The sequence below is a fragment of the Maniola jurtina genome, chromosome 9 (assembly GCF_905333055.1).
Source record: "Maniola jurtina chromosome 9, ilManJurt1.1, whole genome shotgun sequence".
Lineage (NCBI taxonomy): Eukaryota > Metazoa > Arthropoda > Insecta > Lepidoptera > Nymphalidae > Maniola > Maniola jurtina.
Window position 1 is genome coordinate 12578179 of NC_060037.1, and position 20288 is coordinate 12598466.

A 20288-nucleotide genomic window follows, 5' to 3' on the forward strand; every position below is an offset into this window, starting at 1 on the left:
AATGTAAATTGTATGATAAAATTAATAGATATACCTACCTATGTGTAGGTAAATAATTTTATCATATTATTATTTAGTATATACTATATAATATTAGTAATGTTGACATACTTTTAAACAAACAAGTGTAAATTAAAAATTTTCAACACCCCCGACAAATCATTTTCAAATAAATAATTATGTATATCTAGGCAACGTCCATCTTGATAGCTTGACATTTGCCAATTGACACTTGAATATTATGAACCTAAGGGTTATCTAACCTTCTTTTCTACAAGAAAACTAGAAAATAGCTGATAACTTTTAAACAGCTTAACCAATTTTTTTGGATTATAGCTAAGAACACTCTCGATCAAGCCACCTTTCAAATAAAAAAAAGTAAATTAAAATCAGTTCATTCGTTTAGGCGCTACGATGCCACAGACAGATACACAGATACACACGTCAAACTTATAACACCCCTCTTTTTGGGTCGGGGGTTAAAAAACGATATAACATGACGAATCTCTTAGTTCATACTTCATTCTGTTCTGTATTATCAAAATATGATTTGAATGTACTACACTGGTGTAGTTTATTTGTTACATGACTAATTTGTAGTAAAAAAGATATGAGGAAATACTAAGAAATATTTAGTAGAAAAGTGTCAATTTATATAATAATTGGACATAATTAGCATTTCAATGTTTTATTTTATTAGATTTTTATCAAATAGAAAATGTATGGTGTGCTTACAGGATGGATGCTATGAATTTGCTTACAAGTTATTGTATGTGCCTTATATATAAAAAAAAGTGTAAACTGACCTATGAAATATTAATTAACTTTATTTTACTAAAAGTAGGTTTATGATACTAAATTCTATTTAGAAATTATATATAATAATTTTGAATTAAATATTTTTGATGTGAAAAAACTTAAATAAACTAACGATTTTGTAGAAATATACATTTGTTTTTGTTTACCCAACTACAGCAAAGCATCCAAAAAAGTGGGTCTCCCAGGTCTCCAAAAAAATTTTTTTGCTATCGAGTGGGATATCAAATGAAAAAGGAAAAAATTGTTCATACATTCAAAATTTCATGAATAAACTAAAATTCATAAGTATAAAATATAGTATACTGTTAAAATCATCGATTTTGGAGCGCCACCTCTACAATTTCTATGGTTAAAAATTAAAATACCGAGCGACAGAAAAACAATATACTATCGTCAGTGTACGGGTAGTAGTTCAGCGCTGTTTAAATTTTTAATTTTTTAAAGATTTGTCTGTCTGTCAATGTCATTCAAGTGCCAAAAGATCCTTGTCGGACTATATTATGTACTATGTATGAGAAGTTTATTTATAATCGTTCAATCATTCTTCTAGTTCTTCTACTGTAAAGTTGGCAGCATCTATTGTCAAAGAGTATGTAATCAACTCATCACTACGCTTTGGCTTCAGAAAACAAATAAGTTGAAAAATATGTTCATTGATTTATTGCTTGCGCGTAAGCTTGAAATATTTAGGTGCCTTATAATAAATATAATACAGTGTGTGACGAGTGCATTAACTGAATAAACTTTGTGTTAACACTAATTACTATGGAACCCAACCGTTGCGGGTCGAACTTTTTGCCTCGAATCACAGATGTCGAATGGAAATTAGAAGTCCTAACAAACACGCCTGGTGTTGTATCAGACAATTTATTGTATACTGTAGTGTTAAAAACAGACGGCGAAGACATACGGTTCACATGTGGAACGCAACAGTTGCAAGACTTGGTGTACAAATTAAAAGACTTGGTGAGACATTGTGAAAAAGCTAAAAGTGAACTAGGATGAAGAAAACAATGGATAAATATTGAAAAAGTCATATAAAACGTTATTCTATTGTAAATAGTTGGCTTCTAATATGTAAAGTTACTCATAAAGCCATAATTTAGTCTATTGTATATCTGAATTTTACCTACTCATTAAAATTAGTAATTTATTGAAAAGATTTTTATTTTGTTCATCTTAATAGTAATGTCCTTGCATAGATGGGCTGTAATTATAATATGTATTTGTATAAGCTGATTTAGGCTAGACTTCGCCCCACCTGGATCCTGGACCCAATACTATTGACAACAGCAGCAGCTTGTGGTGTACGTTGGTCCCTAAACCATCAAACAATGGAATCCTCAAGATGTTTGTTAGTTAAAACACCTCATAGCATATTTTTTAAAAGCAATGATAGGCTAGTGGTTAAGACCTTCTCTTATTCAGGAAGTCTGAGGTTTGATTCCATGGATACATCTCTAACTTTTCAGAATTAAGTGTGTTTTAAGCAATTATATATCACTTGCTTTAATGGCGAATGAAAACACAGTGTGGAAACCTGCATGCCAGAGTTCTCCATAGACTTCTCAAAGGTGTGTCAACTCTTCTGCCAGTCTGCTCTTGGTCAGCGTGGCAGATAGAGAGTGAAATCCTTCTCATTCTGAGATGAGACCTGTTCTTTGGCAGGCGATGGGTTAATTTTTTTATGGCTTCTATCAAAGGGTTAAATAGGTACTGGAAAGGTTCTAAACTAGATAAGAAATAAAAACAATTAAGCGTACTAAAAATAACTTTATTTAAAGATCACCATAAATCATAATAGAGAACATAGACACAAAAAAACAATTCCTTTGAACAAAACACATCACAGATTAACTAAAAATGACTAAATATATTGTATGCTGCATTATTATCTATTACACTTATTTTCTACCGAATTTCGTCAGCTAGTTACACTCTTGATGAGATCAGATAATCAGAAAGTAGTCATATTTTCATAGCTTCTATTACTTTTCCAAAAACTTTTTTACTTAAGAATTTGAGATAACAGTTCATACATTGAACAACAGTTTATTTCCATAGACTGCAGCATAGAGATGGTCTGATTGCAACTGACTGTTAAGGGCCTGTGCAGACGAAAGCATATTGTCCACAGAAGAAGTGCCTCATTTATTTTGCAGTATTATTAGTCCATTGAGTCTGTTATGCAATGTAGTTCTTAGTGATTTATGTCCTTCACAGTCCACAGATCATCTGCACAGGCCATAAGATATTTTTTGTAAATTTTAATATGTATGCTGCATGATTGAAGGACAAACCAATAAACAAACTCACTTACACATTTATAATATGGAAGTGATTCATATTCAATGCAGTATAACAAGTGGTTAAGGTGAATCCAGACCTGTGTTCTAAATTATTATGATAACATTGAAATATTTATAACATGAAATTCTAAAATATAGTAGCAATTTTAAGAGTGTAACCCTTTGTTTCATTTTCTTTCAAAAGTTATCTTAAAATATCACATTATATCAACAACTACATACACTAATCTACATCAAATAATGAACATTATGTCGACAGTGATGTAATAATCAGACTTAGGTATTTATCATTACTTTTAGTAAGATGCCTCTTTACTTAGAAATTGGAATACCCAATGTTTTAATATTTAGGCCCTATTTCTCAAAAATGAACAGCTTTGAGTTATTTTAACCTTATAGAAAAATATGCATTTAGAGTAATGTCTTGTGATCCAATGTTATAGAAATATAGCTTAGTGTAAATCTACCATTACATTAGTTAGCTCACTGTTATTAGTTATTAAGCTTTTTACTCTCATTAAAATGAGAGCTTTTCAGTCGAAAATTAAATTACTTTTAATAGCAGTCATTTCTACTAATGCAGCAGAAATTATTACTTATTAATAAATTTCTAACAAGTTAAAAACAATTAAGCAATATTATAAGTAGTAATATTAAACTTATCAGTACAAAAAATTGAATACATTAATAGTTAAACAACAAAAACCCACTGGAATACATTTTATTAATAATATTATTAATACAACACACAAGAAAGTCAATAATAATTTTGGAATTATATCACATTGTATTTTTTATAGCATCTACAGTTACAGGGTATTAGTAATTTTAGTCAACAATTTAATAAGTAAAATAAAATTATAATTAATAGTAAAGGCTGGCGCATCATGGGGCGGTTCAGTTAGCAATAACTAAAATCGGCTTAGTGAGAGTCCGACTCTACACGAAGGGTTCCGTAACCATTGTCCAAGTAGTCATCTTTTTAATTTTCATGGTGTCTATTTTGAAAGTTTTTATTATTTGTTGAGGTAATAGAAATACAACTTCGAAAATTTTAACTATATACGTATTACGGTTCACGAGATCCAGCCCACTGACAGACAGACAGACGGACATACAGCAGAGGTTTAGTAATAGACTCCCATTGGCACCTTTCTGGTATGGAACCCTAAAAATTGAACCATAAATTATTTATTTATGCTTGTTACCTATGATTTTTATACCAAACATAACAAACTGTTACTTACACAAAAAGTAAATATCAAAAAATTTCTTTAAAAATCAGTATTTTCAATGCTAGGTCCTCAAAAAAATTGTAATGTCTACCTATATATATTTTTCATTACAGTTCGGTAATATATTAATCTCTATATTACTGGGAAAAATAAATACTGAAATGGTACTTTTCACTACTATTACAAGAATATTCTACATTTTTTTTGCATCATATTAGAATATTTTTATGACAACTAGGTGTTATTGGACGATTTCAAGATATGATCATAGAACAGTTTTACAAGCATTCTGAATTTTGCCACTTTTTAACCTTAGGACTACTTTTAGCTTTTTAAATATAATGATCGGTTAATGATTTTAGTTCTATTAACAATTTAGTCATAAGTATAGATTGTTACTGATATTGTTGGTATTTAGTGGACTTAAGCCCCACTAGTTTCAAACCCATCCAGGGCCCTTTTCATAAGGACTCAGCTCGCTGCGCGTCGCGGTTGAGACTACAAGCCACAGGCGCCTGAGGTGGGGAGTATAGCCGTAACAATCTATACTTATGATGGAACTCACTCACAATAGTTTAACGTTAAAACTATAATTTAGTTGCTGAATTTTATTGATACCATCATCGTATAAGAATATATTATGATAAGTATTTTTGATCAATAGTCAAAGTCTTTGAAATAAATTAGTTTTGCAAAGCATATTTCATGTACTCAGATGAGTTATTTTTTATCGAAAACGTAGGTAACAGATTTGGAAAACTCTTGCTTGAGAATTGGGATCTATACTCCATAAGAGTCTGCTTTGATTTTGCTCTTTCGGTCAATGAATTGATCAAAGTTTTGCTCATGCTTCGCTCAGACTTTAACCCTGCATTTACAAATTCGTCACTCGCCATATCAATTTCGCAACCGAGCCCGGAATATGAACGAGTAACTACTCACCCCGGATCGCCAAATGTCACATCACTCATACCAATGTGTAAGTGAGTGAAAAACCTTAAGGTTCGGCTCCACTCCACTTCGGTAAATGATTATGGTATAGCGAATTGTGTGGCCGGTGTCAATCGTATCGTTCCGCAAATCCGCACATTCGCTAGCCCGTATGGTTGGTTTTAATTTTAAAAATCCCAAGGCAATTCTTTATTTTTTCGGGATATACTATGTAAAATACAAAAAGCAAAAACTTGAGGGTCAGTGTCTCATAATGGTTAACTGGCTGAGTTTTTTGGCTCTGTCATTTGTATGAGATTATCTAACAGAGAGAGCCCTAAACTAACGTCTTTCCATGGATAAAGTATAGTAGTATCCATTTGATAGTTTACATGAAAGCGAGGGTTGAGTGTTCCGGTAGCGTATTCCATTTGAGGAAGTGTAACGTTTAGAGCGAGAAGAACTTGAGGAAGGCTTTGGGCGGCACGGGGTGCGGCGGCAGCGGCCCGCCCGCCTCACGCAGCCGCTCGCGGTACTCCGGACACTGCGATACAATACAATAGAATATTATGATCACTATTTTTAGGCTGGCAACGCTTCGGCGGTACCTCTGGTGCTGCAAATTTTCCATGGGCGGCGGCAATCACTTAACATCAGGACCCGTCTACTCGTTTGCTCGCATTTTTTGTATTGAAAAAAAACTGTTCCTATCTCAAGAAAAGTAATAGGTAAAGAATATAAAAATACTAGCTGATGCCCGCGACTTCGTCTGCGTGGATTTAGGTTTTTCAAAATTCGGCGGGAACTCTTTGATTTTTCAGGGTAAAAGTGGCTATGTGTTAATCCAAAGTATAATCTATCTATCTATCTTCATTGGGATGGATTCCAAGGTGCTAGAATGGCCACCTCGTCCCACAGTATTTGATAAAAAATCGAAATCACGCAGACGAAGTCGCGGGCATCATCTAGTATTACTTTATATAATATTTATAACATGCTCACTTGATCAGCTATGCAGGGGTGTCCGAGCGATCGCCAGAAAAGGCACTTGCAGTGTCGGCACAAGGACAGGGTCTCCGCGTACTGAGCGTCCTCGCGCAGGCCGTACAACCTGGAATACAATGCTACTGCATAAAATCATCAATCATAAAACTGATACCTCTCTATTATCAAAAATAGGTGTGAATTGTAAAATCCCTAAACGAAAAACTTGCACTTATAACGTATTTCCAACTAAGCCCTGCCGCACTGTTGCCGCGCAGCACTCCTTCATCAATCGCATTTGTCATCAATTTAATATGCTTCATCACAAACATCGGCAACTCAATATTTTTAATTCTACGACGACCTGCTTTCGTCGTAACATCATTGCCTCCCTGCGCAAGGGAGTTAATTAGTTTGTAAGAGATTTAACGATGTAACGTGTTAATTTAATATTGATATTCATTATTGCATCTAACCCCACTTTACTACCTACTAACCTTTTAAAATATCATTGTACCTAAATCTTTTGTACTAGCCTTTTATTAACGTTTATACTATGTATCTTTTTAGCTATAAACAATTATATTTTTGTAAATATTTTATGTATAAAAGTTGTAGCTTAGTCGAATAAAATAAAATAAAATAAAATACCACAAATTGAGCAGCAAATAAATAAAAAGAATTATTTATCTACGTTTCTTCCTAACTATCTGTGGCATGGCCGTAGCAGATGCAGAAAACTTTAAAAGCACTAAGTAGTAAGGTTGAGATCTATAGAGGTACTTTGACTTTGCTCAGTCGCTAAAACGAGACAGCGTTATACCACTGGCATAAATCTGTCTCGTTTTAACAGTGTCTTAAGTCTGAGCAAAGTCAAAGTGCGCTCTATAGATTTCGCCATATAGATAGATATAGATGGGTCTACTCACTTCCGCAGCTGATGGAAGACCTTCTTCCAGTCCACGTCCTTGGTGTCGTCGCCTTTGTGCAGGGAGTCTATCTGCTGCTGTGTGAAGTGGAAGGTGACGAGCTCGCGCCACACGCGCTGCTCAGAGCACACCGACGCCATTACTGGCCACGCTGATGACGCTGACTAAAAAAAATTTTTTTTGCAGTTGGATTCTTCCGATTTGCCAGAAATGTATAGTATCTGTGATTCATTTTATCATATTCTTACTTTCTAAATTAACTCAAGAGTAGATGGGCAAGGCAACACAGACTTGTGTCAATTAACACAAAGGTAATTAACTGTAGCCTCAGGCTCAATACCATAATAATTAATACTTACATCTAAATCCCTGTGGTCCGATATCCTCAACATAATCTCCCTGATGCATTCCTCAGGCAAATCGTGAAGTTTAGGCACTACTTCCGGTCCCGGCTGAAAAACCATCAAGATTTCATTTACTATTAAACAAAAACCAATAAAACGAAGAGTCAAATATAAGCCTTAACTGTTGTTTGTTTTCTTTTAGGCTAACACTCGGTGCTCTTCAGAAGTCTATTACCTCTAAAAAGATGTCCTAAAAGAGCTCATGTTTATTACGATCTTAAATTTGCATGACAAAGTTTTGAAATGGAATACATAATATCCTAGTACCCTCAACTGACTTATTTAAAAGTCCTGAGTGTGAATTATTTAAAACTGTTAGGCTCATGAAAACTGAATTTGAAGCATTAAATATTAACTAAGTAAAATACTTGCCTATTACTTGACTACTGATTGGTAATTTTTATAAAACATCTCGCATCTTTGTGCCATTAGACATCTAAGGAGTTATGAAGGGTAGATTTCCTACACCAATGGATCACACTAATTTCTTCCATTCTTAATACCTGTTTGCTGCCCTGGTAAGTGTCATTGTAGTCAGATTCATCGACTTGTAAAAAGTTCAGTACCGACTCATGGAATTAAGAAGTACAAAACAGAATGTGCAGTCCCAGAGTGATATGATCTCTTTTTGTTTTTTTTTTTTGGGTTTCGTGTAAAAATTCCAATAAAAACAACTTTTACTTTATGTTTACGACTACAACTTTATAGTTGTTGACTTCAGCTGAAACCACGTAGGTTTAATGGCTAGGTAAGATTCTAGAAGTGTTTATCACAGGATCAAAAATGGTGGCTCCAGTAGGGAAGCACTAATAAAATATAATAGTTAGTAGAATTTCCTCTCAGCTTCTTTTTATATAAGTTTTGTCCAAGCCATCAACCACTGTAATAAATTCAGTAAGCACTAGGAGATCAGAACTGACTTGAAGTTCCACTTACCTCCTGTATTCGAATGCTATTGGCGATGTGGTTTATCCTAGCGATGGCGTGGTCGTGGTGTCCCCACAAAGCGCGGGATCCCAGCGGTCTGCCCCAGCACGCTCGTCGCTCCGCTTCTCGTAAAGCGGACAGCGCTACTAGCAGCGCTCGAAGCGCGTTAAGGTTCTGTTTTGATTGTGCAACTGCCAATAAGAAGAAAATCTAAACACATCTTTAAAGTAAAACTTCTCAGACGCAACTTAAGTATATCTCAGATCTTCTTTCGGATGGAAGTAACATTTGCGTTACTTCCCCCCGTAGTTAAAATGGCCGCCAAACAGAACAGCTGTAAGACCGCCATAATATTTCATTGGGGTATTTTATGGTGCGACAAACAACATACAGCAAGCATCGGCAAACACCGTTTTTGGGTTGCCTGCCAATCGGAACGAACGGCAAGCGCTCGCAAGCGTTGCCAAGCATACGCAAACACCCATCCACACGCTTGTTGTTTATTGCAAGTATGTGGATCCGCCATTATACTACCGTGTAGTTACGACTCGTACATTATGAGCTCTATTTTATTATTTTAGGATATGACAAAGAAACGTGGACTCATTTTCAATAATGGGATCCTTTTACTTCAACTGCACGTAAATCCAGAAATACTTCTGGATTCTTCTTCTCTCTCTCTCTCTCTGTATGAAACCGATATTAATTTATTCTTCTGACGCGTCGTCACACGATAGTTTTCCGGCTTTTAGGTTTCACGCACAAGTTTTTCCTACTATTCTAAATAGGCTTAAACAATAATAGGTACTTTATCAAGTCATAACAGATATACCTTGATCAGCCAGCTGCTCGAGCATAGACAACAGTAGTTTCTGAGCTGCGCCCGGCAAGTTGGTCAACTTTTGTCCCCCCAGTAGCAGCTCTAGCAGCGCGCAGATGTAATTGAACCTGCGCACGTCGCGGACGGCGGAGGAGAAATCTAACCGACGCACCGCCTCGGACAAGCCGTTGAAGCCTGCAATCTGCGGATATTACAGAGTTTCACTTCAATTACGGCTATGGTGTTGATTACTACCTGTGATTTATGATTGCCTGGTACTTTTTAATGGGTTTCAACCGCGTGGTTTCACTTTTACCCGACCACGGAAACGAAAGAGAGGCAACAATCTCTCCACTATGACTGAAAAGTTTATTACCATAATATTATCCTACCAATATTATAAACGCCAATGTTTGTTTGTATGGCTGTTTGTTACTCTTTTACACAAAAACTACTGGACGGAGTTGGCTGTTTGGAATGGAGATAGATTATACCCTGGATTAACACATAAGCTGCATTTCGCCCGGAAATCAATGAGTTTTTTAAAACCACAGGAACGAAGTCGCAGGCGCATCATAATAACGAACCCTGAGTGCGCGAGTCTGACTCGCGCTTGACCGGTTTTTATACATCATCTATCACTGATTGGTCTACTTAACACATCCGCACATCTCTACTTTGGTGGATAATAGACCTTAGAATCGAAGGAAAGTTTCTAATTTCAACCTTCTGCCTTTTAATAAACCAACAAAGCTGCGTAGATATCGCAAGATTTAAAGGGATCATTACCACTTCAAGGGCAGACGCTACTCAAAAGATCGCAGACCCCCTATGCACCACCCCCTTTATTAACTACCCTATGCCATTGTTGGAGAGCTACTCTGCATGCCCTTTGGAATTGGCTGGAAAAGGGAAGCTAGGAACTATCAGATATTAAAAAAATTGGTCAAGTGTGAGTCGGTCTCGCACATGAAGGGTTCCATAAGTACCATCGTACAAAAAATACACTTTTTAATATTCTTAAATTTTCATTGCCGCAATTTTGAAATTTTTATTATTTGTTGTTATAGTGGGAATAGAAATAGGTACACATTCTGTGAAAATTTCAACTCTACCTATTACGCTTCATGATATACAGCCCGCTGACGGACGGACGGACAGCAGAGACTTAGCAATAGGGTCCCGTTGGCTTGGCACCCTTCGGGTACGGAACCCTGAAAACGTCTATAGACATAGAGATCCGAAAATCCTTTCTTATTTTCGTGTGATGAAAATGTAGGTAGGTATAGGTTATCTGCCGAAACATGAACATTTTCATTCATAGACATCTACCTACTTCCTTCATTCGATAGGATTTTGTAACTATTTATACACTAATAAAGGATTGTCAGAAAAACCCTGAGGAAACCGGGGCAGATCATCTCCTCAATAAACTATGTAATACGTAGCTTCATCTTTGAATTACAGTATACATCTCTATAATCTCAGATTAACGGTTTTATAATAGGTATGCGTAGATAAAATTGTTTGATGACCAAACTTCATGTAGATCTCAGAAAATCTAAACATTCAAAGCTTGAACGAACGTAAAAACTTCTCTCTAGAGACCTAGTTTTAGATTTAGATTCCTGATGATTTCAAATGCAAAGAATTTCTTTCAAGTTGAAAGTAGGACATCAAATGGATTTAAAAGAGATCAGGAAAAATCCACTAGCTACATAGTTACTCGTGTGTCAGAAATAGGTCACGGCCGTACGTGCGACACGGGGCCATACCTCGGTCGAGGTCTGTGAGGAATTTGCCTCTGCATTGAGTTGGGAGGAATGCGAAGACCGACGAAGATTAAAAGGCAAACTTAGTATGCTTAACCATTAAACCGTCAAGAATGCGATGGGCAGGATATGTGCAACGCATGGACGACACACGAGCACCGAATAAGTTGTTGGAGGCAAACCAGAGGGCCGCAGAATCCGTAGAATACCTAGAGGTCGGTGGATTGATGGAGTGGAGCCTTGGACATGAGGGTTTTGGGGGTTCGGAGCTGGAAGGAAGCTGCATCTGACCGGCACCGATGGCAAAGTTTGCTTGATCAAGCCAAGGCCCATTCGGGGCTGTAGTGGTGCTTTGTTGATGATGATGATGATGAAGTATACTTAGATTAAATTTTGTCATCATGAGCTTGGTGGTTTTCTCCATTCTGAGCACTGAGTTAGTGAATCTCCTGTAGCTACATTGCGATGCCAATAGTCCGGTTGATATTGACCTTTTATTAACCCCCGACCCAAAAAGAGGGGTGTTATAAGTTTGGCGTGTGTATCTGTGTATCTGTGTGTCTGTGTATCTGTGTATCTGTGTATCTGTCTGTGGCATCGTAGCGCCTAAACGAATGAACCGATTTTAATTTAGTTTTTTTTGTTTGAAAGGTGGCTTGATCGAGAGTGTTCTTAGCTATAATCTAAAAAAATTGCTTCAGCCGTTTAAGAGTTATCAGCTCTTTTCTAGTTTTCTTGTAGAAAAGAAGGTTAGATAACCGTTAGGTTCATAATATTATGTCAATAGACAAATGTCAAGCTGTTAAGATGGACGTTGCCTAAATACATAATTATTTATTTGAAAATGATGTTTTGGAAAACTCAAATACTTTGGATCGTCGGGGGTGTTATAAATTTTTAATTTACACTTGTTAGCAATTAGTTCGGTTGAAAGTTAATAAAATTGTTCTTTTAAAAGGAAACCACAATATTACCTCTCTTGTGCATTTAATTGTGATGTGGCAGTGTGGCGGTACTCTGGCGACAACATCGTCTGCCCCTTTGTCTCCTTCTTCACTGGTTCCGATCCTGCGAAGGAAAATATTAGTATTAGCACAGCTTAGAGATACTGCATACACTCGGTAGAAAACGTTAGTGGATCAGTCGTTCAGTTTTTTGCTTCTCCTGTAAAAAAAGTCGTTTGATTACACCGTTTTGTTCACTTGTCGATAGATTACAGATTGCAAGCTAATTGGAATGAATATCGAAACCCAACGTACGACACATTAGTTTCACTTTTGTTGGAGCACTTGGGAGTCATTGATAATTATGAAACGGTTCAACTCAAGCAAAACGGCCTAAAATTGTGCTCAAATTGAGTCCTAATTTCGTGATCTCTATCAAAATGATTAATTAGTATAATATAAAAAGAAAAGTTTCAACAACTTTCAATCATCACGTACAGTGGACGGCTACATCTAAGGTTGATAGAGCGCACCTTACTTAAATTCCAGTTAAAACAAGACAGATTAGGTAGACGATAGTGTCTTAAGTTTGAGCAAAGTCAAAGTGCACTCTATAGATCTCAGTGCGGAAAAAAATCCAGGAAAAAAGAAAGAAGCTCTCAGATTGCTTTCAGTCAGTTTTTTTGCTCCTTTTGTATTCAATTTCGTGTTATTAGACCGTTTTGTTCGCCAGCTCTTCACTTGTCGACAGATTACAGATAGATTAGAAGCTAATTGGAATGAATATTGAAACCCGACGTAAGACACATTAGTTTCGCTTTCGTTGGAGCACTTGGAGTCAATTATTATGAAACGGTTCACGCGCGGCCGTTTTCCATGTAATTGAGGTGTAATGCCGCCTTTTGTTGCGGCATCATTCAAATTTCCTTATCTAGAAAGCGTAATAACTGTCACTATTATGTGCTGTGTCATATTGGCTGGGTACAATTTTGTACCTAGCTAATTCTCACAGCAATTAAAATATTACATATTACATTACATTACATAAAAACATTACGTTGCATTACATTACACTAGAAGATGCCCGCGGCTTCGCCCGCGTGGATTTAGGGTTTTTAAAATCCCATAGGAACTCTTTGATTTTCCGGAATAAAAAGTAGCCTATGTGCTAATCCAGGATATTATCTATCTCCATTCCAATTTGAGTCGTTCCGTACTCGGGTATTTTTTCCAACATTTTGCACGATATATCAAAAACTATTATACATAAAAATAAATATAAATCTGTTTTAGAATAAACAGGTAAACCCCTTTCATATGATACCCCACTTTTTACTACCTCAGTTTTCAGATTTATTCCTGTACTTGTGCTATAAGACCTATCTACCTGCCTGATTCTAGGTCAACGAGAAGTACCATATAGGTTTCTTGACAGACACGATGGATAGACAGACAGACAGACAACGAAGTGATCCTATAAGGGTTCCGTTTTTCCTTTTGAGGCACGGAACCCTAAAAATTCACAAATCCCCATTGATGGGGATTAGTAGAATAATCCCAAAATTCGTTGGAGACGAATATAACAAACAGTACACTAGTTACTGTGGGTCGTCACTTTGACAAAGTCGAAATATCTAGTAGTTGCGTAACTAAACATGTCATTGTGATGTGCATTAGTCGACAAGTCATTGACCTACGCTAAGCTTAAGTCGGAGCCGTTGCAACTTGCAACTAATATCATATAATATGTTTATTATGTGGTAGGGTAGTAGTACCTATATTGGCGTTGGCAGTTCTTTATGGGTCTGCTTTGGTATTTATATGTTCAATGACCGGGACCGAAGCGCGCAGCTGAGAGTGAGGAGTTAATTTAGGTGCATCTACCCATCTATATTCACTATCTACCTTTTCATAAATGCGAAAGTGAGTTTCTTGGTGAGTTGTTGGTTTTTGTCCTTCAGTCACGCGCAATGGATTGACGTGTTTTTTTTAATTGAAAATGTTGCAATAAAACTCAAAGCTAGCCTTATCTAATTACTGTATATACGAATTATGCCCTGCCAAGAATACCGCTGCATGTCCGAGCTGGTCAGCCAGGCTGGTCCTCTGCGCAAAAAATGAGCCAGCCCTTCTGTTACCAGATTTTCCTATATAAAAAGCAAGATAATAATAAGACAAATTGTTCGATGTACCTAACTACTTAAGTAGGTATACTTAATAATAATTTGTTCAATAGGATTAAATTCAGAAATAGTTCAGTGCGAAATGCACCAATTTGTTAAGGCCTTCCGTCTTTGCTGGTTACATGATACAATCTGATACAAAGCAAAATTTCTATTAAAAGCGCGCGCAGAAGTCAACCTTTTTCCGTAGAATATACGGGCTGTATTACCGTGTATTAATTTAAACGTAACATGTAATATGTAAAAGTTCCCGAGGAGTATGAAGCTCAAGTTACATTGGTGTTATTTGAAGCATTTCTACAGCCAACGATTCCGGGTCGACAGTTGTTCGCTACCGGTTATGAAGTAAACTACTAAATTGCTGTGAACTGAATATTCGCTGTTTCGTTATAAATTTATGTCCTCTAGTTTGAAGAAAAAAGTTGTTATATTGTAAATCTATTCTGTGTTTTTTACATTGCTAGCTGATTTGACCAAATTAATGATCACGTAATCGTATACTAAGTACCGTTGTATAGTATTGGTACTTATTGGGAAAATAGGCCAACACTCTCTTGCTATTAGCAAAAATGCATTGTTGCAACAAGAAAACCATATAAATTCAGCCAATTACAAGAATCAAAAATGTATGATGATGATGATGATGTATGATGATGTATGATTATGATTTATGCAGCTTTTTCGTAACCGAATAGCCGATTTTTATTTTTTTAATCATTCACTTTTTATAATTCTAGCACAGAATATAATATAGTGCTAGAAGCTATCATATTACGTAGTGAAAGTAAAAAATAAAACCGACTTCAAAACCACAAACACTAAAAAGTAAAAAATAACTTTTATTTAGCTACACGTGTAATGTACCTAGGTATAAAGTCGAGCCAGCATATTATTAAAACAAAATTAGAAATCCAAGAGTGAAGCTCGCCCGACTTCATACCTAGGTACATTACACGTGTAGCTAAATAAAAGTTATTTTTTACTTTTTAGTGTTTGTGGTTTTGAAGTCGGTTTTATTTTTCTTTTGAAAATTTTTTATTTCACAATTTTTAGTGGCCAACTGTACTATAATATGCTATGCCCAGTTAAAACCCTACTGTTTACTAAGCTATTACACTGATCGCGAGCAATTTGCTCCTGTCTATTGAGGAGTTCTGTTCTCCATCTCCGAAGATATTCATCAGATCTTTACCAAATTTATATGGGACCACCTGCACAGTATACCCTTTCAAACAAAAAAAAATATTTCCAAATCGGTCCAGGGGTCTTTGAGTAATCGGGGAACATACATAAACTAACTCTATTGTCTCCAACTCTATTCAAGTAACAAACGGATGCCCTACCATCTCCATTTTTAGCCCCCGACCAAAAAAGAGGGGTGTTATAAGTTTGACGTGTGTATCTGTGTATCTGTCTGTGGCATCGTAGCGCCTAAACGAATGAACCGATTTTAATTTAGTTTTTTTTGTTTGAAAGGTGGCTTGATCGAGAGTGTTCTTAGCTATAATCCAAGAAAATCGGTTCAGCCGTTTGAAAGTTATTATCAGCTCTTTTCTAGTTAATGTAACCTTTACTTGTCGGGGGTGTTATAAATTTTTAATTTACACTTGTTACTTAGACTCTCGTTGCGTTTGGTTGGTGGCGTTCTTTTACGTATTGTGGTGTTTGGCACACGGTCAATGAGCGACATACCGAGCATCATCCAAACATGGCCCGCTCCCCAGGCGCGGACCCAGACGTCAAAAAAAGGTTGTGGTCACAAGCCACCCGAAAATCGGCAAAGTGCGAGTCAGAGTATGAATTTACTCATGATCGACATACTAAGATGTTTACAAAATATAATATGACACCCTGACCAAGATTTTGTAGTGTAACGTGGGCAAAGCCGTGGAACGAACACTAGTAAATTAATACACCTGTAAATTGTTAGTTTTTTCACACACAAAAATTACAAAAGTTGTGTCTTTGTTTGCACATCACAGTGTCACAAAACTCTTAACTACTAAACCGATTTTGGTGAATTTTTTACAACTTTAAAGCCGACTGTGAAAGTATGACGTCACAAGTCTAAACTAGGGTTGTGGGCATGCCCATCGTGCACACAACGGTGGATTGCTCGTTATTGCTACTTGCAGCTCGGATGTTATTTGTTTTGTCAATGTCCATGTCTCCATAGGTCATAACTGGCAGCACAACACACATTGCTCGAAGCCTCGAACAACTAATTCAGACAGCCTCCAAAAGTACGCATGTAAACAGCGTGCCTTTATCCGTGACATTGACACGGACGGATAGCGATCAATTTTGTCACTATGTTGAATTGAAACGACCTCGCCACTGCGTCTATGCTATGCAATGACTGCAATTTTCTACTTGCCGATTGTGCAACAGGCTTTATAGGATTGTATGAAAGCATCTACGTTAATTAGTCAACCTTGAGGATTATTCTTATTTCTTTTTTAAGGGTTCCGTACCTCAAAAGGAAAAACGGAACCCATATAGGATCACTTTGTTGTCCGTCTGTCGTATCTGTGTGAGGGTAGGTACTTCCCGTTGACCTAGAATCATGAAATTTGGCAGGTAGGTGGTCTTATAGCACAAGTAAAGGAAAAAATCCGAAAACCGTGAATTTGTGGTTACATCTCAAAATGATAAGTCTCCTGAAAGCTTGTGATTTTCCACACAGCGGAGTTTTCATACGCAGCGACGCAATTTAAACTTGAGGCTCTGTAATAGTAATTTGGTGTCCACATTTTTTTTAACACTACAAACTTCTTCTACTTGAACTTTAGTGATTTGTAATGATGCTATTATACGTAACACCACAGAAAGGCACCTAGATTCTAGACTCTACTAATAGACATTTTAGCCTTGGTATTCTTGAGTAACCGCGCAGACGCGTACCTTTCATTTTGTTTTTTTTTTTTGTTGCTTAAAATTCGTACATTGAACCTATCCCACATCACTTTTGCATACATTGATTAGTCATTGAACCTCAACCAATTATATCTTTTGCTTTTTAATCTTGGATTAGGATATGTAATTTAGGCAGAGTGAACTGTGACTAAGGATTGATTTCAATCTCTCTGATTTTCATGGTAGGTAGGTATGGTATCTAATTAGCTATCAGTGAAAAGTTTTAAAGTTTTATTTTCATAATAACAAATGGGAATCGAACTTGGTAGGTAATAGGTACTAATTTATTTACTATTCTTATTCATTGTAATTACTCTTTATAACCCCCGACCCAAAAAGAGGGGTGTTATAAGTTTGACGTGTGTATCTGTGTATCTGTGTGTCTGTGTATCTGTGTATCTGTCTGTGTCATCGTAGCGCCTAAACGAATGAACCGATTTGAATTTCGTTTTTTTTGTTTGAAAGGTGGCTTGATCGGAGTGTTCTTAGCTATAATCTAAAAAAATCGGTTCCGCCGTTTAAGAGTTATCAGCTCTTTTCTAGTTTTCTTGTAGAAAAGAAGGTTAGATAACCGTTAGGTTCATAATATTATGTCAATAGACAAATGTCACGCTGATAAGATGGACGTTGCCTAAATACATAATTATTTATTTGAAAATGATGTTTTGGAAAACTCAAATACTTTGGATCGTCGGGGGTGTTATAAATTTTTAATTTACACTTGTAGTTAGTTTTATCAAACTTGGGACTGACTTGTTTGCTAGGAAAAGTTAGAATTCAGAAATCAAGACATCATCTCTGAAGTACCAGGAAAGCATAAATGATCAAACAGATAATTTCATGGACGGTAAATAGAGATCACAGTATACCAGTAGGTTGGTACCAGGAAAACATAAATGCCGAACAGATGCATATTGCATAAGACAATTCGAAAATGGAGCATATTATGATAAACCCAACAGTACTATGCCCTGAACGCCCTGAATCATTTGGCGCTCTGCCAATGGTCGGACAACGACCAAACGTAAATCACTCTCCCTAAGCATACTGCAAGAATCATTCCCGTTTTAGAATGAAAAGCATTTAAATGTATAGTCCTCGAGTGCCATCTAAATGTCATTTCCTAATCTTGTGTATGGAAATAGCTGGACTATCTATCTCACTTTCTTTACATGTCTAAATCAGGTCCTGTCCTTAATAATAAATAAACATAAACGTAGAAGAGAGTTGGCTTATATTTCTATCCAAGTACTAGATAGGGCGGTTATTCTTATAGATACCATTAAAACATTAAACCTACCACGACTGACTGGCAGAATGCAAATAGGTGCAGCAGGTGGATTTAAAAACTTGTTTTTTTTTAAACTTAAGTTCTCTCTATAATAAAAATCCGCACTAAGAAAGGATTATGACGAATTCCAACACTTAAAAACCCTAAACCCATGCAGACTAAGTTGTGGGAATAAGCTAGTCATAATAAAATCCCCAATACGTATTTAAAAACATGAAGACAAAAATAAAACAACAAATTATTGCGCATTAAAAGTTAAAACGCTTAATTTATTTCAGTGCTCGTTTGTTTTCTTTTTAAAACTAACTTTATTTATACTGAACAAATTGGACATATGTATTTTCTGCAAAACTTTCCAAAGTCAATGTGGGTTGGAAAGTTTTACAGAAAATACGTCCAATTTGTAGATTGTCGTTCATAAGATCATTCATAAGAGACCCTTGGACCTAGAAAGCTGTTTTGCACAGTACCCTTTATATTTAACTAGGTTTTTTAAAAATCACGTGAGAACTTTGTGATTAAAAGTAGCCCACGTCCTTCCCCGGGATGTAAGCTAACTCTACACCCATCAAAATCGGTTAAACAGTTGTGCCGTGAAAAGCTAGCAGACAGACAGACCCACACATAATAATATTAATATGGATTTAGACAAAGAATAATATCGAAATTCCCACGGGATAGGAATAAAGAGGATATAAGAATATTTTCGCTGAGCTAAGAAGCGGAAAGTCACTGATTTCACAATCAACATACAATCATAAAGATTTTTGATTTTAAGATTTTCCGTGATTTTTAGACGTGTTTTAGACTTACTCAGTAAAAAAGTGGTCATTTCCCTTTTAAACTTCCAACTAAGGGCTTCCTAGGCGGAGAATAATCGTATTATAATTTAAGCGGCCGAACGGCTTACGACTGCGGTTTAGTCGACTCTTTTACGAAACAAAGAAGCCATGGGAAGTGGATTGTGTGGATTTAGAATAATTGGTACACTCGGTTGTTAAGACCGCTGGAGGATTCTGATTCAAATATAATAAAGTGTGTGCTAATGATGACTGACATATCTCTTTAAAAAAACCTTATTAAGTAATATTGTAAATGCGAAAGTGTGTTTGTTTCTTGGCCTATCCTTCAATCAAGCCACAAAGCAAGCAACGAATCGACGTGATTTTTTACGTGAATGTATTTTTATAAGCTAGCTATAATAAGAGATAAAAATAATAAGCTAGAACTTAATATAGTTTTAAAAATATTAGATATAAAAATTATAAGTTAGTTTAAGATTTCGGACCCCTATTCCGGGGTATTGAGGTTCGATCATGGGCTCTCTAACTTTTCGAAGTGCATTTTAAACATTTAAATATCACTTGATTTAACAATGAAGGAAGATATTGGGAGGAAACCTGCATGCCTGAGAGTTCTCCACAAGTATGATTAATGATTATGGTCTCTAAACAGTTATCAATCTGAAAGAAGATCTCGTAAGTACTAGGCCGAGATACCTAATGGTGGTGATATTTAAAAAGGAATGGGAGAGGTTAAATATGAAGTTAATCAGAGTTTTTTTTTAAACCCGTGTCTAAAAATAACTATTATAAAATAAAATTAGAAACTGAAGCACAGAGAAAATCTTCAGTAAAATTACAGAGCTCTAACGTTAAGTCAATGAATGGGATAAAATAAAGGAGCGCCCACACAGACTATAATTATCTAAAGGTCAAGCAAAGTTAACCTTTCGAGCGAAATGATGATAAAAAGCATTTTATACTACGCAGTCTAATTAAACCCCAATGGTTATGCTAAGCTCACTCACACTTCGAGGCTTATT

At 36.1% G+C, this 20288-nt stretch overlaps 1 protein-coding gene and 1 long non-coding RNA gene across 3 annotated transcripts in view; one reads left to right on the top strand and one right to left on the bottom strand.

Annotated features, from left to right (window-relative positions):
• Positions 1–16965, top strand: LOC123868561. The gene is made up of 3 exons (XR_006796657.1): positions 1–10; positions 6016–6021; positions 16913–16965. It is a non-coding gene; the product is annotated as an uncharacterized LOC123868561 (long non-coding RNA).
• LOC123868542 (F-box only protein 32) overlaps positions 4537–20288 on the bottom strand; it is a 24544-nt gene continuing 8792 nt past the window's right edge. For both annotated transcript variants that reach the window (XM_045911102.1, XM_045911101.1), the window contains 7 exons: positions 12104–12197; positions 9370–9559; positions 8547–8728; positions 7566–7658; positions 7207–7370; positions 6296–6404; positions 4537–5837 (listed from right to left, as the gene is read on the bottom strand). In XM_045911102.1, coding sequence (XP_045767058.1) covers positions 5742–5837; positions 6296–6404; positions 7207–7370; positions 7566–7658; positions 8547–8728; positions 9370–9559; positions 12104–12197 — 928 coding nt within the window. In that variant the 3' untranslated portion in view covers positions 4537–5741. The remainder of the gene's footprint in view (positions 5838–6295; positions 6405–7206; positions 7371–7565; positions 7659–8546; positions 8729–9369; positions 9560–12103; positions 12198–20288) is intronic.